Source organism: Argentina silus (assembly GCF_951799395.1).
Source record: "Argentina silus genome assembly, chromosome: 7".
Taxonomy (NCBI): Eukaryota; Metazoa; Chordata; class Actinopteri; order Argentiniformes; family Argentinidae; genus Argentina; species Argentina silus.
This window is the reverse complement of record NC_139661.1, coordinates 22902673-22927672: the sequence shown is the minus strand read 5'-3', so window position 1 is coordinate 22927672 and position 25000 is coordinate 22902673. Positions and strand designations below refer to the sequence as shown.

Genomic DNA, 25000 nt, shown 5'->3' with positions numbered 1-25000 from the left:
TATCACACCCCAAATCACCTCAAAGTAAATTGAATTAAAGGCATTTAGCAACATGATATTTTGTTGCTTTTTTTGTTGTTAAGTTGTGAACACATTCTTATTTTGCCAGCTAAGACCAGGGGAGGAGTTGTGGTGGAGGGAGGAGGAGGGAACCCAGCTGGAAGCAGTGAATCATCATAAGTAATTGTGTAGGTTTTCTGTACCTTGTTCTGCCATCTGGTGACGTTTCCAAACCCCCCAGTTCCGAGTCGGTCCTTTAGCTCCCAGTTCCCACAGCTCTGGGCTTGAGGGACGCGACTCATGGTCCTCAGCTAGTCTGACAGTCCTCAGCTGGTCTGACAGTCCTCTGCTAGTCTGACAGTCCTCTGCTAGTCTGACAGTCCTCTGCTAGTCTGACAGTCCTCTGCTGGTCTGAGTCTTCAGCTAGTGCTCAGTTTGTCCACACTGACAGCAGCCACAGGGACACGAGACCTGAATAGAAGACAAAACATATATCATACCACTATATACCACTGAGGGGAATAACACATGTAATTACTAATTACCCTAATAACTTAGTAATGCAGTTATAGAGTACTATTACTATGCATTTACATTTGTCTAATTTTCATGATTGAGGATAAGTGATTAAATGCGTTACTCCATTCTGGTCACCCTAGAATAATGCCAATGTGATGTCGAATAGGGCCAAACTTGTTTAGCATGATAATCTGTGAGTAAGGGAGTCTTAGTGATGCAGCCTAAGCATGAGACTGAGTGTGTAGCCTGTGTGTGTGTCACACAGCTTACAGCTAAGAGGGGACTTTGGGATGTACAGCTCTAATCCATACAGACTAGAAGGGCACCATATTCAAACTCTTTATTAGGGCATATTCTTGTAATATCCATTGATTCCAGACGTTTTACTCTTGAGACATCATAAATTAGCACACTTTCTTTAATAAAATAGTATTTGCTGTAGAAAACTGTGTGTGTGTGTGTGTGTGTGTGTGTGTACTATTTGAAGTACACACTACTATTTCTTAATACTGTGTCTTCCCTGAGAGTATGAGCAATGAGAGACAGCCAAGTTATCAGTTAGGTTGTTTCTGTCCGGTCTGGAAACATCTGGCAAGGACACAAACATCTCATTCAATTCCAAAGGTGATGTTAGACAAAGTTCTTCATCTTCAAACCATGTGTGAAACAAAGGGACATGTTCGGGTCGCGTCCTCGGCCGACCACCGACCACCACCCCCACCCCCACCACCCCACCACTACCACCCCCCCACCCCACCCCTACCACCCCCCCCACCTCCACCCCACCCCACCGCAGCCCCATCGCCACCCCACCCCATCGCCACCCCACCACAGCCCCATCGCCACCCCCACCCCCACCGCCCCCAACCCCACTCCCACCCCCACCCGTCCTGAGGCCAACAGCACACAACAGCACCGCGAACACCTAGACTTTCACCTAGCACAATCTCCTACCTTGGAACGTGTAGACTTTGCCCCAAGAAAAAAAAAAGTTCGCGTTTGTAGCCTTAAGAAAGAGAAAGCTGACATATACGTTTATTTGTTACTTCGCTGAACTTTCACGGACTTGCTGCTGAAAGTGGCGACAGAACAGATCGTCGCTCTACTTCCTGATTCTCATTATTTCCTGTAAACCTGCACGCGCCGGAGCCCCGCCCACCAGAGGAGAACCCGTGTTGTGTCTTCTCCCCTGACAGCCGCTCCGGACAGCCTTTATCATAGAGACTAACATACTTCTGTCTTCTCCCCTCCGGACAGCCTTTATTATACAGACTAACATACTTCTGTCTTCTCCCCTGACAGCCGCTCCGGACAGCCTTTATCATAGAGACTAACATACTTCTGTCTTCTCCCCTGACAGCCGCTCCGGACAGCCTTTATCATAGAGACTAACATACTTCTGTCTTCTCCCCTGACAGCCGCTCCGGACAGCCTTTATCATAGAGACTAACATACTTCTGTCTTCTCCCCTGACAGCCGCTCCGGACAGCCTTTATCATAGAGACTAACATACTTCTGTCTTCTCCCCTGACAGCCGCTCCGGACAGCCTTTATTATACAGAAAAACATACTTCTGTCTTCTCCCCTCTGGACAGCCTTTATTATACAGAAAAACATACTTCTGTCTTCTCCCCTGGGCTCCGGACAGCCTTTATCATAGAGAAAAACATACTTCTGTCTTCTCCCCTCCGGACAGCCTTTATCATAGAGAAAAACATACTTCTGTCTTCTCCCCTGACAGCCGCTCCGGACAGCCTTTATCATAGAGACTAACATACTTCTGTCTTCTCCCCTCTGGACAGCCTTTATTATACAGAAAAACATACTTCTGTCTTCTCCCCTGGGCTCCGGACAGCCTTTATCATAGAGAAAAACATACTTCTGTCTTCTCCCCTGACAGCCGCTCCGGACAGCCTTTATTATAGAGAAAAACATACTTCTGTCTTCTCCCCTCCGGACAGCCCTTATCATAGAGAAAAACATACTTCTGTCTTCTCCCCTCTGGACAGCCGCTCCGGACAGCCTTTATCATAGAGAAAAACATACTTCTGTCTTCTCCCCTCCGGACAGCCTTTATCATACAGAAAAACATACTTCTGTCTTCTCCCCTGACAGCCGCTCCGGACAGCCTTTATTATACAGACAAACATACTTCTGTCGTTCTTAAGTAAGCAAGCTACTGTATGGACTGTATGCTCCTGCTGTCTTGGCTTCATTTGAAATATATAAGGAGGTGTTGTAGGACTGTATATATATAAGGAGGTGTTGTAGGACTGTATATATATAAGGAGGTGTTGTAGGACTGTATATATATAAGGAGGTGTTGTAGGACTCTCTTAGCTGTGCATTAGTGTCCCCAACCACACCTACTCAGTTGAATTACCACCTTCATTGACACATTATGTTATGCTATTATCACAAACTTTGTAATAATAACATAATGTGTGAATGAATATTTCCCTTCAAACTTCTGTTATCTTTCTTACTTAAGTTCAGTCAGTAGGCCTATCATGTGTCTCTTCAATAGCCCATGACATTATTCACCATCACTATTTTGAGCTCCTTGGTAATGCATCCCAATCAGGAAAGTTTATAATTCTGAAATACAGAAGCCTATAATTGAATCCTATCTGTCTCATGCGGACGTAGCCTATTGCAGCTTCTGCCAAGATTAGATTAGATTAGATTAGATTAGATTAGATTAGATTAGATTAGATTAGATTAGATTCAACTTTATTGTCATTGTGCAGAGTACAACGAAATGCAGTTAGCGTCTAACCAGAAGTGCAAAAAAGCAGAAAAGTGCAGTGTGAACAATATATACAGGTAGTGCAGTATATGAGCAGTATAAGTAGTGCAGTATAAGTATAAGTAGTGCAGTGTAGCAGTATATGTATTAGCAGTAACATTATAAGCAGAATAAAATAATGCAGTATGAACAGTATACGCAGCATATGAGCTGTATCGGCAGTGCAGTATAAGCAGTATATATGTATTAACAGTAACATTAAAGCAGAGTAAATAAGCAGAATAAATATGGAAAGCAGTATGAACAGTATAAACAGATATGTACAGATATGTGCAGTGTATTAACAGTAGCATTACATAACAGTTGCAACGCAACGCCACACAACACCACACAACACCACACAACACCACACAACACAATTCCCTTCTTTTGAACCGTTTACGAGAATAAGAGGCGCTCGTAAACAAGTAATTAATTTTCAGTGTTTGGCTAATGGCAAACCACAAATGCGTTGTGCATTCCCTGGATTGTGATGTGGAGGATGAGAGTGTTTGACTCAACGGGATGACCGCTCCACTGTCACTACATTTACTGGCCTGCAGACAGGGTAAGACGGTCTGGACAGACCACTTAAAGCCCAAGATTTCTGAATTCGTTTTTTTTTTAATGCCTTCCCATTTCTTGTTGTTTCTGTAAAACACTTGAGAGAAGTATACAGTTATTTCCCCTTTTATCCCCCGGTGGAAATTGCATCTTAACTCCATTCTGTATCTGACTGAAGTGCACTCTCACAGTTGGTCGTTCCTCTTATCGCTGCATTAGGAAAAACACTCTTGAGAATTTCCAACACAAACACGAACATGACACATTCACAGGTTGATGCTTCACGGGGAAAACACAAACTCTGACGTAATGCACTTCTATGTTTCCAAACAGGCCGTGATGTGGTGAAGCCTGCGCAGAGCTTTGACACGCGTGACACGTTCCTGACGTGAATGTGGCGTCGGCCTGAACCCCTCCGCTGCCTGAGACTAACCCTAACCCTCTGGGACTCTCTTTGTTTGGACAAACACTTCCTGTTTACTAAATATGACGTTGCTTCCTGTTCATCTTCACTAAATGTGGTGTTGTTGAAAAAAGGTGCATAAGAAATAAATGCAAATCACAGTGACAGGTGTGTGAAAGTTAGATAGACACTACCAGTTTTTAGTTTACTACATAATTCCATATGTGTTCCTTCATAGTTTTGATGTCTTCAATATTAATCTACAATGTAGAAAATAATATAAATAAAGAAAAACCATTGAATGAAAAGGTGTGTCCAAACTTTTGACTGGTACTGTAGTCCCATCATGTTTAAAGGAGTTTGGCCTGCTGGTAGGGCTCCTTTTCCACCATTGGGTTTTCATCAGGTCCTGTGTAGAGCCTTTCCTCTTTTTGAGACACCATCAGTTTCCGTGTCGGGACTTTAACAGTCCCTCTCTCTCCCTGTCAACCTGGGGTGAGTTTCCCTAAAGCTTTAGACTACTTACATTTACATTTACATTCATGGCATTTAGCAGACGCCTTTATCCAAAGCGACTTACAACAAATCCATCTGTTTAAGTAAGTGAATCATCTATCCATCAGTCATCATAAGATAAAGTAATCAATGCTCGGACCAGGGGGCCATAGGCAGTCACAATGCTAGAAGAAGGAATTAAAAAAATAATAATTAAGAAACTTGTACAGGGGGGTAGTGGGGATGTTTCCGGCAGACGGAGCCATCATAACCACAGTCGCCTTCAGCCTTCTTGCATCAATTAGTGACAATTATGAAATGATAATCTTTAGTCAACTGGGAATATTCCGCAGCATGTCTGAGACGGTTGTAACACCAGGATTGACAAACAGCTAAACACAGTGTGTGTGTGTGTGTGTGTGTGTGTGTGTGTGTGTGTGTGTGTGCATGCGTACGTGTGTGCTTGCATGTGTGTGTGTGTGTGTGTGTGTGTGTGTGTGTGTGTGTGTGTGTGTGTGTGTGTGTGTGTGTGTGTGTGTGTGTGTCTGTGTCCTCATAAAACACTGGTGACTCCTCTATGATCAAACACAGATGGGGTTTGAATGAGACAAGGCATTAAACCATCTCCCCCTCCCTCTAAATGAGTTCTAAATGTTTCCAAAGAACGGGTGCGATAAATAATTAAAATATATGCCATTTAATAAAAGAATTAGAATTAGAATTAGTCAATATTGTAGAATTAGAATGAACTGTAGCTCTAATGGAATAACAGGCCATTCTGGAGGATGACTGGCACAGTCATAGACTTCCTGAGGATGGGATGGGTCGAGTCAAGGGGATTGCGGTTACTCTGGATCACCCTTGGTGCCAACTGGTTTACCACAAAACCAGCCTCTCACCCACAACCTATATCCTGGACAGAAATAAGGGCAGGTGTCACAATACTGTACTATACTGACAGAAGGTTGGTGACTGTAAGTGGTCTTATGTGTTGTTTATGTGTTTGAGTATTCTATTGTATGTTATTTAAGCAGGAGCAGGAGCAGGAGCAGGAGCAGGAGCAGGAGCAGGAGCAGGAGCAGGAGCAGGAGCAGGAGCAGGGGGCATCATCACCATGGTTTAGTTATGTGCTGTCAGGTCATGTTTGTGCAAACATACACTACCCATGAGGAGACACTGAGCAGATGTGAGCAAAAGTATGATACACAACTGGAGCGATTCAACAAAGTATCCGGCGCATATGACGTTTTGTTCATGGATTACCTCATTAACACATTGACCTCTCATTCTGAGTATTGCAGAACTGTTGCATTATCAAAACCGCCAACTTTGGACACCTGCAGCGAGCCGCGAACCCGCCCACGCCGCATCATCATCCGGGCCCGCCTCTCTCGGCTCGTTCATTCCGAAAAACCCCCTCCCTTTTCCGCTGAAAGAGACGGAGTCGAGGCTTGGAAGCTGGGATAAAAACTTGGAGAAGCGGAGGGACGATCACACATTCAGCTCAGGATCCCAGAGGAAGGACAACTTGAGCGACATAGAGAACTACAGTGACCATCAGTAAGGAAGGACATAATACACTATCCAAAAGGTAAGACACAGATGCTCTGCGTATAATTTCATAGCAAAGCCATAGACTAATGCAATAGACTTATTGCTTCGAGGTTTGGTTGTTGAAGAATGTGCACGCTTCACTAAAGCTTTTAAGGATAAACAATGAACATACTGTAATATCCACGCAGTTTTCATTTTAACAATAATTAATGTTTTTTTAGTGCGGTAAGCATTTCATAATGAAATTCTATGATTTTCTGTTTTTATGTCTCAAGTGGAATGAGAGATGGATTTAGCAGATGATCTGCAGATGTGGCTGATAGATTTTTAAAAGCAGAGAATATTGCAGTAATACTCTCACAGGTTTAGAATATAGTTTATATATAGTTGTTGTTTTTTTAAATATAATCTTGTCATCTATTTAGATTACATAGGATTATTCTGAAAAGGTTTTAGTTTGTTCACTAGTAAAATACTGAGAGTAATTCAACCCATTTTATCTGATGAATATTCATACAACTTTGTACTCTAGGTCGCAGTAGTGTACTTGTGCTGCATCACTAAAACAATATGTGGCTCTCATGCATGTGGCACTATTGCCACCTGATGCTGGTTGTTACGCCATCTGTAGACGTACAGTCCATATGGTCCTCTGTGGCTCAGTTGGTAGAGCATGGCGCTAACAACGCTTAGGTTGTGGGTTTGATTCCCGCTGGGACCATACGTTCTGAAATGTATGCACTCACTGCAATGTGAGTCTCTTTGGATGAAAGCGTCAGCTAAATGGCACATATGTAGGGGGAAATGAAGGTGTGAGTGAGCTGAGAGGAATTCACCTGTGCTTACTCACTCCTAGATCCTCTACGCATCACTCCTACCTCCTATCTCGTCATTTCATCCTCCGTCACCTCCATCATCTCCCTCTCCTCCACCTGATACTCCCCAGTGCTGTTCTGTATCACTTCCTCATAGTTCTCTCTCAGTAATCATCAGCTCTAGAATGAGGTCATTGTACAACTTCTTTCAGCAGAACAGAACATCCAAACATTGTATCTACTACAGCAGCAACACATTTAGCAATCTTCTTTGAGATAACAGGTTGCTGTAACAGATACTGGAATAGCTTTGCGTTCCAGAGGAGCACTGGAGAAATATTCCTCCTGTTACTGTTCTTGGGGGAGGTTCATCTTGTGTGTGTGTGTGTGTGTGTGTGTCCGTGTGTGTGTCCGTGTGTCTGTCCATGTGTCCGTGTGTGTGTGTGTGTGTGTGTGTGTCCGTGTATCCGTGTGTGTGTTTGTGTGTGTGTGTGTGTCCGTGCGTGGGTGCGTGCGTGCGTGTGTGTGTGTCCGTGTCCGTGAGTGTGCGTGTCTGTGTGCGTACATGCATGCGTGTGTGTGTTTTGGTTCCACCCTGTGCCTGCTGACTAACCGTGCATTAGATCATTGAGCAACAGGTTCTTATCAGAAGAGGTACAGGGACAGAGAGGCACGCCTCAACCGTTAGTTCACCCCCCCGGAATTCCACTGGACAGCATCTCTCATTACCCGGCTTTGTTCCTCTTAGATCCCTGAGTTTTAAACCTGGAACATTGCAGATGGATCAGTGCATTTAGTGCATTCTTGGTGAGTGAGTGTGTGTGTGTGTGTGTGTGTGTGTGTGTGTGTGGGGGGAGGGGGGGGGGGGGGCGTGTTGTGTTGTGGATTTTTAGCTGGTCAGTCAGCAGGCTTTGTGTGGTTGGCTGGGGGGCCTCCATGCTTTAGGCTGAGCTGTCTGACTCAGGGGGTCATACTGTAGCTGGTTATTTATCTATGTTTCAGGTCTGAGGATAGTCTCTTCCAAATATTTGTACTTCTTCTCTATTTCTCTATGAAGTATTAAAGGTTGGAATATGAAGTCAGTGTTAATGAGGGAGTCATTTAATCATTATCTAAAATGTAATATTTCTTGTGCAAGGAGACCATATTGAATCCCTTGGCGTAAAATTGTATTTTCTTCTTGTATCCCCTGCTGGACAACAGAATTCTCTGGTCCTCTGATTGCCATGAGCATTGCTAAAAGATCCATCCATAAAAATCCATCCATACATCCATATCCCCATCTCTCTCTCCTCTCTTTGTGCTGTGGGGCTGTGGGATAGGATGACTCAACTGTTCTCTCATAAAAGCTCTGACAACTCACTGCTGACATCAGGGATTTGCTTTCTCCTCTCTCTCTCCCCCTCCTCCTCTTTCTCCTCTCTCTCTCCCCCTCCTCGTCTTTCTCCTCTCTCTCTCCCCCTCCTCCTCTTTCTCCTCTCTCTCTCCCCCTCCTCCTCTTTCTCCTCTCTCTCTCCCCCTCCTCCTCTTTCTCCTCTCTATTCTTTCTCTTCAGTCTCTTCTCTTGCCTGTCTTCTCTATTTCTAGACTAGTGAGCTTTTTTCTGCAGCTGCAGTCACAGACTCTCTGATGAACAGAGCAGGAGTTCAGCCATGCGCAAGGCCACAAAGACCCTCTCTGTACCCAGGGGTTATCCGGCCACAAAGACCCTCTCTGTACCCAGGGGTTATCAGGCCAGACCAGACCCTCTCTAGAGGGGTGTGAGTAACAGCCCCCTGTATGGTCAGGATAATGCCAGCTAAACAGCTTACCGTAATTAGACAAAATCAGCCGTCATGAATGTTAATGGCATTCTTTATGTCCCGGTCATAGTAGCTAACTCCATATTTTAAACAATTAAATTAAATTGTTATGACAATTGTTACGGTTACGACAGTTTTATAACAGTTTTTAATCATCTTCTTAGCTAACTTGACCCCTGACCCTCACCTCCTTAAAGTCCCCGAGACACATTTCCAGTAAAAGAGGAGATTAATGAATAGAGATGAACCAGTTTTTAATGAATAGAGATGAACCTCTGTTGAGTCAGCTTCTCTCTGTACCCAATCCTCTAATGGTCACATGGTCACACAGCCTTTCTGTGCAGGTCAGGTAGACTCACCACTCAGACTGGGGGAGTGTGTGCTGTGGGCACCACTCAGACTGGGGGAGTGTGTGCTGTGGGCACCACTCAGACTGGGGGAGTGTGTGCTGTGGGCACCACTCAGACTGGGGGAGTGTGTGCTGTGGGCACCACTCAGACTGGGGGAGTGTGTGCTGTGGGCACCACTCAGACTGGGGGAGTGTGTGCTGTGGGTCAGACTGGGGGAGTGTGTGCTGTGGGTCAGACTGGGGGAGTGTGTGCTGTGGGTCAGACTGGGGGAGTGTGTGCTGTGGGTCAGACTGGGGGAGTGTGTGCTGTGGGTCAGACTGGGGGAGTGTGTGCTGTGGGTCAGACTGGGGGAGTGTGTGCTGTGGGCACCACTCAGACTGGGGGAGTGTGTGCTGTGGGTCAGACTGGGGGAGTGTGTGCTGTGGGCACCACTCAGAGACAACTCTGTTAATTACTGCAGCAGCCAGCTGCATGACCCAACACTGATAGGAAATGGGAGATGTGGTTAGGGAGTTGCCCTACACATCCACTACAATGTTGCTGGTCATGGGGTGGTGTGTGTGTGTGTGTGTGTGTGTGTGTGTGTGTGTGTGTGTGTGTGTGTGTGTGTGTGTGTGTGTGTGTGTGTGTGTGTGTGTGTGTGTGTGTGTGTGTGTGTGTGTGTGTGTGTGTGTGTGTGTGTGTGAATATTAGTGCGCTGGTATATAGTTGATGCTGACTCATAGTCTAGTGCTAGCAATGCTCTGAAAGCCACTTTCTCTCCTTCCGCCAGACTTGACCCACTAGGAGATCTCTCTTCCAGCTCTCCTCCTCTTAACGGAATTTGGTCATCACCATTTTATGGTCACCCAGTCAAAAGAAACCACTAACTCACTGGGTGGGACAGGCAGGCGCCTTATCCTGAGGAAATTATTTTACCCCTCATGTTGAATAAAAACAAAAGAATATGCTGATTTTGCGAGAAATGAACTTGTCTCATAAACTGCTGCCAACATCAGAAGCGCGAGTCTGAGTGCTGTACGACTTGTAAGGGTGGGTCACAGCCAGGCCACAAACACAGTTTGAACCAGACTAGCGGCATTGTGGGCTGTCAGAGTGCAGTTGATAATCCTGTGGTGTCTGGGGCCTCTCTTTGTGAGGGACACCTCTGGCTTTAGTGGCAGAGACACATGGACTTGTAGGGGTGTGTGTGTGTGTGTGTGAGTATGTAAGTGCATTGGCCACACATATAGGCTCTGTTTTAGCAGGAAACATATGGTTTGGGCTGACAGGGGAGAGGGCGGGAGAGGAAGAACACAGTTGAACAGCTGCACCACGGGAACTGAAGGGAAACTAAACGACCAGGGTTCAGGGTCTCTTATTCACGGACGACCAACGAGGCTTTATCAAGGGCTACAAAAACACGGCATTTACAAGCTAGGGGTTTTCCTCAGGATGACATACAAGTGTGTGTGTGTGTGTGTGTGTGTGTGTGTGTGTGTGTGTGTGTGTGTGTGTGTGTGTATGCGTGTGCGTGTGTGTGTGTGTTTTGTGTGTGTGCAGAGTAACCTCACGAAAGACAGAGAGTCTTTGTTCTGGGAACAATAAACAGAGCCTCAGATCCTTTTGTGTCTCGTGATTTCATGAGCTCTATATTCCTGAGAAGTGTGTGTGTGTGTGTGTGTGTGTGTGTGTGTGTGTGTGTGTGTGTGTGTGTGTGTGTGTGGTTGCCAGCGTAGCAGTTTGACCTCATTCAGATATCAAAACAACAGGACTGTTTTCTATTAGCCCAGTCACCCACAGGGGGTGACTCAGACTCAGACATCCACAAGCTGGTGTGTGTGTGTGTGTGTGTGTGTGTGTGTGTGTGTGTGTGCGTGCGTGCGTGTGTGTGTGTGCATGTGCGTGTGTGTGGGTGCGGGTGCAGGTGTTGAGGGTCCTTGTCAAGCTTGGTCCTCTATCTATGCAACGACCACAATGCTGAATACAGTCAAACTTAGTCTCTTTTAAATCTTTCCCTCTTGTTTTTCTTTAACTTTCTTCGGTTTTCCCCCTTCCATCTCTCTGTCTTCCCCAACTGCCTTTATGCCCTTTCTCCCCCTCTCTGCTCTTTGTCTCAGGGTGACTCATGGTTAGTCACAGTTGACAGAGAAGCAATAGAGCTTAGCTGAGCTCTGCAGCATGTCTAGTCTGGCGAAAGGTGTTTAGTTATAAAAGAAATTCAACCGTGAGTGTAACAATGAACAGAGCCTCAGATCCTTTTGTGTCTCGTGATTTGATGAGCTCTATGTTGCTGAGAAGTGTGTGTGTGTGTGTGTGTGTGTGTGTGTGTGTGTGTGTGTGTGTGTGTGTGTGTGTGTGTGTGTGTGTGCGCGTGCGCGCGTGTGTGTGTATATGTGTGTGTGTGTGTGTGTGTGTGTGTGTGTGTGTGTGCGTGTGTGTGCGTGTGCATGCATGTGTGTGTGTGTGTGTGTGTGTGTGTGTGTAAAAAAACACCACGAAAACCCTTTGCAGAAGTGTATACTTGCTGTTCTGGAATAGTCGCCCTCTAGACAAATGGAAAGTAAGTTGTCATTTGTCAGTTGGCAGACAGTATCAACCGTTTCACAGTCAACACATTAAGCAGAAGTGGCCCACGCAGGAATCAAACCAGCGACCCAAACTCCTTTAAATACAGCCTTCGGAACAACTCTTTAAAGTTTCCTTTTCTGTTTTCCCCTCCTCCACACACTCTCTCTCTCTCTCTCTCTCTCTCTCTCTCTCTCTCTCTCTCTCTCTCTCTCTCTCTCTCACACACACTATAGGTATTAGTCATTCTACCCGTCCTACATTTGCTGTGCTCTTTTTAGGTCAGCTTGTGTATTGCTGTCCAGACGTGGAATGCTGTATGAATGCTGCAGCCGTGTTGTGTCAGGTCTTTAAGGCTGCCCCCTTCACCCCTGTGTGTCTGTCTAGCAGTGCTTGGGTTATTTGTCACTGTTCCTGGTCCCCCAGGAACTAAGGGCTTTGGTCTGTCTGTGAAACGCTGTAGGATAAGATCATCGAGAGGGAGAGTATTGTTTATCCTGATATTGTCTATCGTTTACTCCTGAGGGGAAGAGATTCAGTAAACAGCTGAAAGTGAGATCAGATAAAGAGCGGCCAGGAGATCACGTCATCATCAGACCCTCAGGTTCTTTTTGCGTAGCAATAACTTCCTGTCTGTTTGTATAAGGCCCGCAGGAAATCACCACAATTTCAAAGCACTAGAAAAGATCCCTGATTCCCATCAACATCCTTCAGCACCTCTCCCACCCTTTCCTCTCCTACCCACAGGGAAGGGCCTCTCAGGTTAGGGTTAGAGTTAGAAGAAGGAAGTTAAAAAGTATTGTGTTGGGGAGTCCAGCCAAGCTATACATACATCAGAGCAACTTGATGTTGACCCTGGGCCTATTGTTCATTTCCTGGTTGGCTTAGCTCAAGGTTCACAAGAGGAGAATTCCTTTCCTCAGAACTTCTTGAACAATCATGTATGTATTTGTTCCTTTTCCAGCCGAAAAGCTCAAGATCCTCAGTCATGGCCAGTACCACATTGGGACTTCTGATTTTCCTGGCAGCTCTCTGCTGCTGCATAGCTGACAAAGTAGGTACTGCACCCACTGAACACTCACATAATCATCTCGTACAGATCAGCTACTTATACCACTTCCCTGCATCCGGTCTTTGTTGCTACTATTAGAAATCTCCTGTTTTTATCAAGCACATATTAGATGATGGTTTGAATATGTTACATTGCCGGCTTAGAGCTGTTAAACTGTGTTAAACTGTGTTAAACTGTGTTAAACTGTGTTAAACTGTGTGAACATCACATGGCCCTGTCTGATGTCGTCTCCTCTCTCCCTGTGGCAGGTTGAGCTCAGGCGCACCAAGAGAGGGACACGTTATTACAAAGGTAAGACTGGGCTGACCTCTGACCTCTGCCCTTCGACCCCTCTACCCTCTGACACCCCTCCACATGCCCCCTCCTTCCTTGAATACCCCATCTCTCTCTCTCCACTCTCAGATTGTCGTTGACTCAGCTTGTACTGTGTTCTCTGATCTCAACCGTCAGATGCTATTCATCCTCTACAAGTGTCCCTTTCACCCTGTCCTCTTTAGTACCTGAACCCAGAGTGTGTGAGCGTGTGTGAACCCAGAGTGTGTGAGCGTGTGTGAACCCAGAGTGTGTGAGCGTGTGTGAACCCAGAGTGTGTGAGCGTGTGTGAACCCAGAGTGTGTGAGCGTGTGTGAACCCAGAGTGTGTGAGCGTGTGTGAACCCAGAGTGTGTGAGCGTGTGTGAACCCAGAGTGTGTGAGCGTGTGTGAACCCAGAGTGTGTGAGCGTGTGTGAACCCAGAGTGTGTGAGCGTGTGTGAACCTAGAGTGTGTGAGCGTGTGTGAACCTGTGAATGTGTACTGTATCATATAGTCCCATTGTTTGTGTTTGTTTGGAGTAATTGACTCCTATGTCTATGTGTGTCTGTGTGTTTCTCTCTCTCTGTGTGTGTGTGTGTGTGTGTGTGTGTGCTCTCAGCGCGGTGTGTGGATGGTCAGACTGGAGCGATGCGTAGTTATGGGGACACATGGCTGCGGTGGAGGGGACAGCGTGTGGAGTACTGTAGCTGTGGGTCACGAGGACAACAGCGCTGTCACTTTGTGCCCGTCATCAGTGAGTGGACACACACACACACACACACACACACACACACACACACACACACACACACACACACACACACACTGGTCAACTTGTCATTTCTCTGTCTGTGTATTTTTCCAATACGAATCAATAGAACCTAATCTGTCTGTCTTCTTTCCTCCTTCTTCCACTCCCTTGTGTTCTTCACTTACGTCGCCCCTCACTCTCCCTCACTTCCAGAGTTATTTGAAGGGTGTAGTCTTGTCTAGGTGGTTATTTAAACCGTCTTGGCACCAGGGGCTCTTGTACGCATGTTTCCCCCCACTGACAACCGCTGTGAGGCATGACCGCCCTCAGCCAGACTAACCACAACCACATTTCAGCCTGCGGTCGCTTGTCAGCCCAAGTGACATGAACATGGTCTTGAAGTTATTCTGAAAGTGAGCAATTATGAGAACTTGTAGTGGTAGGGAAAAGAAAATAAATAGTGAGTTATTGATAGTCATCAGCACTGCATTTACAACCCGAGAACCCAAATACATCTACAAAGTGTTGAAATAAGGTAAACAATGATTATCTGTAGGATATTTGGCATTCGTAAGAGGGGGATAATTTCTGTGCAGTGAAAATATAGTTATTGGAGAAAGAAAAGTAGGTATGTTAAAAATCAACTTGACTAACTCTCTTTCTCTCTCTCTCTCTCTCTCTCTCTCTCTCTCTCTCTCTCTCTCTCTCTCTCTCTCTCTCTCTCCCTCTCCCTCCATCCTAGACTGCTACGTGTCTCATTGCTATAACGGAGGAACCTGCAAGGAGGCGGTGTATTCCTCAGACTACCTGTGCCAGTGTCCTCCAGGCTTCACTGGGGCTCATTGTGAAATCAGTAAGTACCACAGACTCACAATCCATGTTGCAGTAGAACAGTCTGATAGAAAGAGAGGAGAGGTAGGAAGACTCACAAACAACAGGTAACAGACTCACACTGTAGGTGTCATGGAGTTGTGGACGGTGGACCAGCCAGAAAAGCAAAAGGGTCCTAAAAACACAAAAATACCCCCCCCCCCCAATGGTTTGCTGACATATAACATGTTTATGTTCTAATCGTCTGGGACCATTGGACACCCCACCCATTCACCATATGAAACCAATGAAAACATGGGACCACAGCCAAATGACTTCATTCACAGCCAATGAGTGAGCTCAGTTATATCGTGACTATGAGCATCGTACCGCGTCTTTGGTCTTCTGTTGAAACCGCAACACCCAAACTTTCTTTTAAACATGACTCCCTTTGAGTCTAATCAATGCACTTGTGTGTGGTTGCTCAGATACGGTGTGGTCAGGGCCAAACACAGCATGCAGACGTACATGTGAGTGAAGCTTGAGTCACGTCACCAGGAAATATGATGTTACTGTCAGGGGAAGGGGTTCAATCAGATCAACATGTTTATTATGACAATGTGGTTTCTCCATAGATACCAATATGTTTGTGTCTGATAGAACATAGATACCACTGAGAAGTGTCATTGGCCCAGGATAGAGGATGGATGGACAGACAGACAGACAGACAGACAGACAGAATTACAGACAGAGGGACATACAGACAGAGGGACAGTCAGTATATGACTGAATTACGACTGTCTTACTAAATGTACAGTACCAGTCGAAAGTTTGGACACACCTTCTCATTCAATGGTTTTTCTTTATTTTTTATTATTTTCTACATTGTAGATTAATATTGAAGACATCAAAACTATGAAGGAACACATATGGAATTACGTAGTAAACAAAAAAGTGTTAAACAAACCAGAATATGTTTTATATTTTAGATTCTTCAAAGTAGCCACCTTTTGCTTTGATGACAGCTTTGCACACTCTTGGCAAGTTTGTGTCCAAACGTTTGACTGGTACTGCATGTATGTATGTATGTATGTATGTATGTAAAATAAAGAAAAACCATTGGATGAGAAGGTGTGTCCAAACCTTTGACTGGTACTGTACATTACAACTCCAACTCATCTCTCTCTCCTTAGACACCAATGAGAAGTGTGTGGTGGGGCGAGGCGTTGGGTACCGTGGTACCTGGAGTATCAGCCGTTCGGGAGCAGAGTGCATCAACTGGAACTCGACATCTTTAAGAGGAAAGAAGTTCACCGCCAGGAAGACCGATGCTAAGATTCTTGGGCTGGGCAACCACAACTTCTGCAGGTAGCAGTCAGTACGACAAAGGGGGCACATTGAGGGGCAGTCCTGTATGAAGGGACATTCAACTGCTGGTCTATGCCCGTAGTAGTTTAAAGCAACTCTCTACTTTACAATGTACATTTTTCATTTGTTGTATTTTGTATTTTGAGATGTGTGTTGCTGTGCTGTGTTTTTTGCCCTGGAAAATGGACGATACCGTTTTTGAACTTGAACTTACATAACATTTGTGGCTTTTCACCATTGCGAGGTGGATTTCTAACTACATTTTCATTATGATGAAATTCCCTTTTTACAAATGCAAGGCTGAACCCCAACTGAATCTTGATTGTAACTCTCCTCTCCTCTCCCAGGAACCCAGACAACGACACTAAACCCTGGTGCTACGTCTATAAAGGTGCTCAGATCGCCTGGGAAGTCTGTGCCGTGTCCAGCTGCCCAGCAGGTAATAATAAACTATGACACATTTGATTTTCATTTATTCAAACATTATGTTGGATATTACACCTGTATTACTGTAATAAGACTTTTGTTTTTAATTGGGCCACCACCTATAGTCACTGACTAGATTCCTGACACCTCTATCTCTCTCTGTGTTGGTCCAGACCAGAACTTAGAGTGTGTGCAGGGCTCAGGGAAGACGTACAGGGGGACCGCGGCCGTCACCAAGAGTGGGACTCGCTGTCTCCCCTGGGACTCCCCCCTCGTCAGCCGCAAGATCTACACAGCCTGGAGGTCCGATGCCAGAGAGCTCGGACTGGGGAGTCATAGCTTCTGCAGGTACTGTACACGCACGCACTCACGCACGCACACACACACACACACACACACACACAAAAACAGACACACACACACACCACACTTCCTCCCCTAATCTCCCCCGTCTCATCGGACCCCCTCCCCCTCCCTCAGGAACCCAGATGGTGATTCAGGTCCGTGGTGTCATGTCTTCAAGAACATGCAGCTGACCTGGGAGCTCTGTGATGTCACTAAATGCGGTGAGTTTCCCTGTTACCATGGCTACAGCACAATACAGTCAAATAACCACTGTTATTCTAGTGTCTGCCAAAGCATCATCATCATCATCATCATCGTCATCATCATCATCACTTAGATTGACTAAAGAGATGATGAGTCGACTGTCTGCTGCTCGAATGAGTCAAATATTCTGGCGATGAAATTCAGGGCAATGATATGTTATACATATAATATATATAATGATATGTGCTACATTTACAATTTCATCCCGTAACCATGCGTTTTGTTTGTTGTTCTTTAGTGAGACGACCCCCCGGCATCACCACTCTCGGCCCTAGAGCCCCCACCACCAACAACGGCCCTAGAGCCCCCACCACCAACAACGGCCCTAGAGCCCCCACCACCACCAACAACAACAGAGGTAGGATGTTATTAGGATGTTATTAGGATGTTATGTGAACAACCATAACAAATCACATCCTACTGTATACCACCTCTCCTTCACACGCATTTCAGGTATTTAGATGTGAAAACTCACAAGTCTCTTCAGGCTACATTTTAACTGTCCCTCCTAAAGACCTCTTCATCCCCACTACCCCCCCTGTACTAACCCTAACCCTAACCCTAGAGACCTCTTCATCCCCACTACCCCCCCTGTACAAGTTTCTCTCCTGTTAATATATATATTTTTTTTTAAATGGCCCCTGCTCTGAGCATTGATTACTTTATCTTATGATGACTGATGGATAGATGATTCACTTCCTTAAACAAATGTACTTATGTGTAAGTCGCTTGGCGTCTGCTAAATGCCGTAAATGTAAAAATGTAAAAATGTAAAAATGTAAGTCTACATAGAAACGTTCCAGTTTCTAACCGTCATTCTCCTCCCTCACTCCCCCTAGTGCTCACCTGCGGCCAGCGGACCGACACCTCCCGGAGTCGCCCCTCCTTCCGTATCCTGGGGGGGCGCCAGAGTGACATCTCAGACCAGCCGTGGCAGGCGGCCATCAACCGCTACAACCGCAGGAGCAGAGCCCACCTCTTCCTGTGCGGGGGGGTCCTCATAGACTCCTGCTGGCTCCTGTCTGCTGCACACTGCTTCGGGGACGGGTAGGTCTGAATACACACACGGACACGGACACGGACACGGACACGGACACGGACACGGACACGGCTGTGTGACCATGTGTTGGGCAGTGAACAGAGTCAGGGTTAGAGAAAAAAAACTGGTTCATCTCTATTCATTAAAAACTGGTTCATCTCTATTCATTAAAAACTGGTTCATCTCTATTTATTAAAAACTGGTTCATCTCTATTTATTAAAAACTGGTTCATCTCTATTCATTAAAAACTGGTTCATCTCTATTTATTAAAAACTGGTTCATCTCTATTCATTAAAAACTGGTTCATCTCTATTCATTAATCTCCTCTTTTACTGGAAATGTGTCTCAGGGACTTTAAGGAGGTGAGGGTCAGGGGTCAAGTTAGATAAGAAGATGATTAAAAACTGTTATACAACTGTTGTAACACTGTTGTGTTGTCCCTGTCAGGTTTGAACCTGAGCAGTTACAGGTTGTTCTTGGCAGAACCTTGCGTAAGGTGAACTCCGACAGTGAGCAGATATTCGAAGTGGAAAGGTTCTGGGTCCACGAGAAATACAACGTTGAAACCTTTGACAACGACATAGGTGAGCCAGCCCTTGTTTTGTGGAGCTTTAAGCTCAAAGATGTCCGTTGTATTTTGTTGTTTTGACTGCGTATGCAATTCTACAATTAAAAATGTGTTTATTCAAAACAATCTCCTCCTTTCTCCTCCTTTCTCCTTCCCCCTCATCCTCATCTCCTCCCTCCTCCTCTTCCCGTCTTCCCGTCTTCCCGTCTTTTCGTCCTCCAGTGCTGTTGAAGTTGAAGAGCGACATTGGCATCTGTGCAATCAACTCTCCGGAGGTTCTGCCCGCCTGCCTACCGGAGCCAGGACTGGTTCTGCCTGATTGGACCGAGTGTGAGATCTCCGGCTACGGGAAAGAGAAAGAGTGTAAGAAAAAACGCACATCCTGTCTTCATATCCCTTTTCAGCTGAGTGCTTTCATGTTTGAGTCTGATAGGTCCAGCAGGAGGCAGTATAAATCACACAAGCGTTTACACACCTCTTTAGGGTGAAAAAGACGTTTGTAAAGGTTTTGAATGATTGATCAAAAACAAATGAAACTTTTTCTCTCTCCCCAGTCGATGGGTTCTACTCGGAAAGTGTGAAGAGAGGTCACGTGCGTCTGTGGCCACAGGACCGCTGCGTCCCTGAGGTGCTGTCTGGGCGCCTGGTCACCCCCAACATGCTGTGTGCAGGGGACACTCGGGGACTGGATGATGCCTGCAAGGTGAGGAAGGGGGGCTTTAGCTCAGTGTGCTAACTCAACCTTTAACCATGCGAGATTAGGGGGGACTGGTAGGAGATACAGTACCAGTCAAAAGTTTGGAAACACCTTCTCATTCAATGGTTTTTCTTTATTTTTTTTAATTATTTTCTACATTGTAGATTAATATTGAAGACATCAAAACTATGAAGTGAAAAAAAAATGAAAAAAAAAGTGTTAAACAAACCAGAATATGTTTTATATTTTAGACTCTTCAAAGTAGCCACCTTTAGCTTTGATGACAGCTTTGCACACTCTTGGCAAGGTGTGTCCAAACTTTTGACTGGTACTGTAGGTGGTGACTGGTACTGTATGCCACGGAGGGTGACTTTTGCGGAGGGGCTTCTGCTCAGTGTTCTAATGTGGCCTTGAGCTGTGCAAGGTGAGGGAGGTGGGGTGGAACCGTCTGAGGTGGGACTGGGGAGAGAGAAAGTGAAAGTTGGTTTCGAGCTGATCTGTGGTTCCCACACTGTGCTGATGGGAAGGACCCCTGCTGAACTCTCTTTCAGGGCACTCTCCCACAGCTGGTTTAGGCAGAGAGTTGATCCTCTGTCTTGACTAAAATGGTGACACTATTTGCCTCAATGTCTAATTGGCTGGTAAAGCAGTATAGCCGATGAGTAACATACACAAGTAGCCTACTGACCGAGTCATCAAAACGCTGTATCAGTCATAGAAAGCCATGTCACATGTGTACTGTATGTCAATTGTGAACATGTGTCTTGTCTGACTCTCTCTCTCTCTCTCTCTCTTGCTCTCTCTCTTTCCTCCCTCCTCTGCAGGGGGACTCTGGAGGTCCTCTTGTCTGTCAGAAGGATGGGAGGATGACTCTGATGGGTGTGATCAGCTGGGGCGATGGCTGTGGGAAGAAGGACGTCCCCGGGGTGTACACCCGTGTCACCCGCTACACTGACTGGATCAGCAGCAAGATGACGGCAGACCAGAACAACTGAGACCTGCTCAGAGCCAGGGACACTACTACTACTACTACTTAGTGAAACATACACATACATACACACACAGGCAGACAGATAGACAGACAAAACACACATACACCAATAAGCTGATACATGGACGCACAGACAGAGAGGGAGAGGGAGAGAGAGAGAGAGACACACACACACAGATAGAGAGAGAGATCATCAGCCTCTGACAGAAACCTGCTGTGTTTATCCACTGAGCATTGGTACCGGTGCATCAAAGAGTCTCGGTCAAAATGGACGCCTTAAACATGACACGTACCTGATGGACGACCACTCCCTCAGGATCGTACCACAGGAACCTCCAGTGCGTGTTCTCTGTGTGTGTGTCCACTGAACTCTCAACTCTTCCTTTCGCTCCTGTCTTTTGCCTCTCTTACAGTAGGTTCTGAAATTCATGGTGCTGGATCTAACACTACCCTCCCCCGTCCTCAATCTGCAGACTGCCTCTGCTCAGCTCTCCTCGTCCCCCTAGTGCCTTCTTTCTGCTAACCATAGATCCCCGATTTAAGTAAGAATGTCTGTAGATATCTATGGTGTTAACGCTCCCTTCCCCTTTCTCTCAGAGTCACAGCATTCCAGAACTCCGCTGGGTGTTTTTGATTGACACATGAAAGACAGAGATCGTGACATACTTTAGATCCAATCAGATGAACCACAGGCCAGGGCAATCCTGTGATGTCATCTTTGGGGAGGCAGTGGTTTGGGACAGAGGCTAACCCATGATGTCATGTTGTCGGTTTAGTGTGGAATGGAGAAATCTTGATATGCCTTGAGACTGGGTGTAAATAGTGCAGGATTATCAGTCAAACCAATACTTTGCAAACAAGGTCCCATAGGAATATTGTATCCACTCCAATGAACAGTATTCTTTTCAGTTCATTTCTCAAATGGGTTTTATGCCTGTGACTCATCATCTGTATGCTGTAATGTTATATCAGCTTGTTTTAACTTGGAGCACTCCCATATAGGAACACCTGACCGGAACACTAACCACAAGACTATCTGCTGGATCAGAGTCAATCTAGTGCAGCGGATGCATTGCAAACCAATGCTCAAGCCTTTCTCTTCCTCCTTGCTGACTCCACCGGACCCTTGTTTATCTGTTTGAACTGGATGGGTGTAGGCACTAGGGATTATAGAAGGGACTCACCTGTCCTGTCCTTTCAGATTCACAATGGACAAGATGGAAAGGTAGGGGATAAGGAAAGGGGATAAGGAAAGGGGATAAGGAAAGGGGATGACTTATTAGTTTGATATTAGCCCAGGGTCTTTACCCACGCACAATAATCAGTTTCTACTCCTTAGATGTTGGGTTGAGCCCAGTGTTGAACATGTACAGTGTTTTAACGTTGACTGTACTGTATGTTGAAGGACTGGGAGGTGTTTCTCTGTATCAAATGAATGCTCTTTGACTGCAAAGCACTTGGACTCTCGCTCCCTAAACTTAGTTTTTGTTCTTTGTGAGTGTTGTTGCTATCATTTCATATCTCTTTAACACACTCTCATTATGGTTTTATTTTGTGTATTAAGTTAATATTTATGTGTATTTCCATTGTAATTGTTGCTTTGTGGCTGCTGTGATGTTTATGGAGTCTTAAAATTGTGATAATAATATTTGTAATTTATTTTCTATGCTATCATAACCTTGTTTGGGGAAGACACTCCTTCATTTTTAATAAAGAATGTTTTGAATATACATTTTTTGGTCCTTTGATATTCTCTTGCATGCATTTAACTTAAAGAGCTTTTTAGAACTCCACTTTGATATTTGTCATGAGGTTTAATTCTCTGCTCTCTTGCCTCCCACGGTACCACAGCCTCGATATGGACGTCTGTATGGCAGAGGTGATGGTGTTACTGTTGTGTCTGGTTCAAACCCCACCCAAGCTATTTCCCTAAATTACTACAATTATGATAACATCAAGAGTTTCAACCCAGGCCCTGGACCTTCCTTTAGAGTAAAGAGAAAGCAAAGTTCAGTACAGGGACAGAGTGCATCTCAACAGCGACAGTGGCGTCCTCTTCTCAACCCCTTTACCTTGTCTTCTCATCTCATCTTCTTTTCTCTTAACTTCATCTACTCAGATCTAAATATACTGGACAGATGAAAGCAAGATGGTGGGTAGCAACCAGACATTCTCCCGTCTGGTCCATTTACATCAGTGTAAGCAGGGTAGAGGCTAAGGGAGCCACTTTAGAGTACATTGAGGTGCTCTCCAGACTTGTCTGCACTCTGGCACAAGCTTTCCAATGGCTAGGATAGGCCATATATATGTACATGACCTGAACCATTGATTTCATGACACTTGACTTGTATCCCACATTATGCTTGACATGAAATCAATTCAAAATTAAATTTGCTGTAAATGTCTGAAAATTAAAAGTATCGTTTTACTATTGTTATAGTAATTCCTGCATATTGGTGTGACATAAAAGAGCAAGTGTATTGTCAAGTTATTGCGCAGTTTTTTTGCGCTCTGGTTTTGAGCAACAAAATGGGCAGGTAATGCAACACTAGTCTAAATGACGGAGTGGTTGGCCTATGCAAATATCAGCAGAGAGAGAGAGGGAGAGAGAGAGAGAGAGAGGGAGTGTGTGTGAGAGAGAAAGCGAGAGAGGGGGAGAGAGGGAGAGGGAGAGAGGGAGGAACGGTCATGATCGTTTAAACTGCTACCTGTTCACGGTGCAGTATCCTTGCCCCCGTCTCACACTAATGCCTATTTGCATCCGAGGCCAGCAAGAAAGGAAATTCTTCATGACTTGAGCCAAGAGAATCACAACAATGGTAAAGTTAAGTTTGTAATTTGTTCAATCTAAATCTATTCACAAATATTTATATTAGAAACGTTTATTCCTGTGTAGTAGACTCTGGTGATAAAAGGAAGTACCCATATACTGTATTTACCTACAACATTGTAACAAACTGCAACATAACTCCGAGTGTTTAGGCTACTATATTACTATTTTATTGCTAGGAGACACATTGTTATTGAATAAGACCGCTAAATTATGACACTTCTAAAATCTGCGTAACTTTCACTTTTCGGACAGCGGTGTAATGTTGATGACGTAAACGCTGTCACCTGTTATTGCGCTGCGGGCTCTGCCGCTCTGCCGCTCTGCCGCTCTCCGCTGCTCTCAACATCTAAATACCTCTAGTTGTGTCATGTTTTGCATAAGGAATGTGAATTTTTTAAATAGTCTAGTATGTTCAATTTGTGAATTGATTGTAATTCACTAGGCTATAGGCTAGTAAAAGCTTTTACACCAACATTTAGTTATTTGAAATTCTATGTCTGTATATCATAGCATTTCATAGAGCTTTCTGTATTACGCAATGGCAATGGTGACTGCTGGGTCACTGAGACAGGCGTTGCTTTGGCTGTTCCCCCTCAATCACTATGTGTTCAACCTAAAGTGTGACGGTCCTGCCAGGTCAATGCTTTAAACCAAACCGAATTACATACAGTACCAGTCAAAAGTTTGGACACACCTTGCCAAGAGTGTGCAAAGCTGTCATCAAAGCAAAAGGTGGCTACTTTGAAGAATCTAAAATATAAACCACATTCTGGTTTGTTTAACACTTTTTAGTTTACTACATAATTCCATATGTGTTCCTTCATAGTTTTGATGTCTTCAATATTAATCTACAATGTAGAAAATAATAAAAATGAAGAAAAACCATTGAATGAGAAGGTGTGTCCAAACTTTTGACTGGTACTGTATCTCACCTCTAACCTCGGCTTAACAATAGCCAGCACTCCTAACAGCAGCCTGTGCACCTGTGCTGTTCCGTCCCGTCCCTGTTTGCATCAGATAACATTCACAGTCACACAGCCGTTTCCCTTTCCTCCTGGTGGCTTATGGTATATCTGGGCTCACAACAATGTCATTCTGTTTGGTCATACTTCAGCCAGGCTCAGACAAAGGATTGTTCCTCTAAATTTCCCTGAGAGCTGACTTAGTGGAAGCAGCAGCACACTGTGGTTGGGTATGGTGAAGAGCAAGAGACTGCTGCTGTATGAATGACCAGACCTGCTGAGAATCTGCATCTCCCTCTCTCTGCCTCCCTCCCTCTCTCTGCCTCCCTCTCTCTGCCTCCCTCCCTCTCTCTGCCTCCCTCCCTCTCTCTGCCTCCCTCCCTCTCTCTGCCTCCCTCTCTCTGCCTCCCTCCCTCTCTCTGCCTCCCTCCCTCTCTCTTCTCCCTTTCTCAGGAGGCATCCAATCATTAACTAGATAGATAAATTCACAGTGTGTGTGTGTGTGCGCGCATGTGTGTGCGTGTGTGTGTGTGTGTGTGTGTGTGTGCGTGTGTGTGTGTGTGTGAGAGAGAGAGAGAGAGAGACAAAGAGAGAAACCCTCTCCCACCTGTGTGACCCTTGCTGCCTCCCTCCTCCCTCCCCCTTCTCCCACTTCTCTGTGATCATTTACATCACTACTTCCTCTCTGACCAGCTCTGCTGAGAACAGCCCTGTGGAAACACAGACATGTCCACTTCCTGCTT

The 25000-nt window shown here is 45.3% G+C and overlaps 3 protein-coding genes across 4 annotated transcripts in view; 2 read left to right on the top strand and 1 right to left on the bottom strand.

Moving 5' to 3' along the window:
* The window catches only part of ikbkb (inhibitor of nuclear factor kappa B kinase subunit beta), an 18437-nt gene extending 16824 nt beyond the window's left edge, over positions 1-1613 (bottom strand). Inside the window, exons 1-2 of the mRNA XM_083673641.1 lie at positions 1474-1613; positions 204-471 (exon numbers count right to left, since the gene is read on the bottom strand). Of these exons, the coding sequence (XP_083529767.1) occupies positions 204-302 (99 nt within the window). The 5' untranslated portion in view covers positions 303-471; positions 1474-1613. The remainder of the gene's footprint in view (positions 1-203; positions 472-1473) is intronic.
* A 4652-nt stretch (positions 1614-6265) lies between these two features.
* plat (plasminogen activator, tissue) lies at positions 6266-22194 on the top strand. Its single transcript, XM_083673362.1, has 15 exons — positions 6266-6360; positions 12802-12891; positions 13158-13200; positions 13822-13956; positions 14696-14806; positions 15957-16131; positions 16479-16570; positions 16731-16905; positions 17038-17123; positions 17405-17524; positions 18006-18213; positions 18654-18790; positions 18997-19137; positions 19329-19477; positions 20296-22194. Exons 2-15 carry the CDS (start codon positions 12826-12828, stop codon positions 20464-20466), a joined length of 1809 nt encoding a protein of 602 aa, XP_083529488.1. The 5' UTR covers positions 6266-6360; positions 12802-12825; the 3' UTR covers positions 20467-22194.
* Positions 22195-23143: 949 nt separating this feature from the next.
* LOC310806739 (uncharacterized protein) overlaps positions 23144-25000 on the top strand; it is a 10979-nt gene continuing 9122 nt past the window's right edge. For both annotated transcript variants that reach the window (XM_083672943.1, XM_083672942.1), the window contains exon 1: positions 23144-23281. In XM_083672943.1, coding sequence (XP_083529069.1) covers positions 23279-23281 — 3 coding nt within the window. In that variant the 5' untranslated portion in view covers positions 23144-23278. The remainder of the gene's footprint in view (positions 23282-25000) is intronic.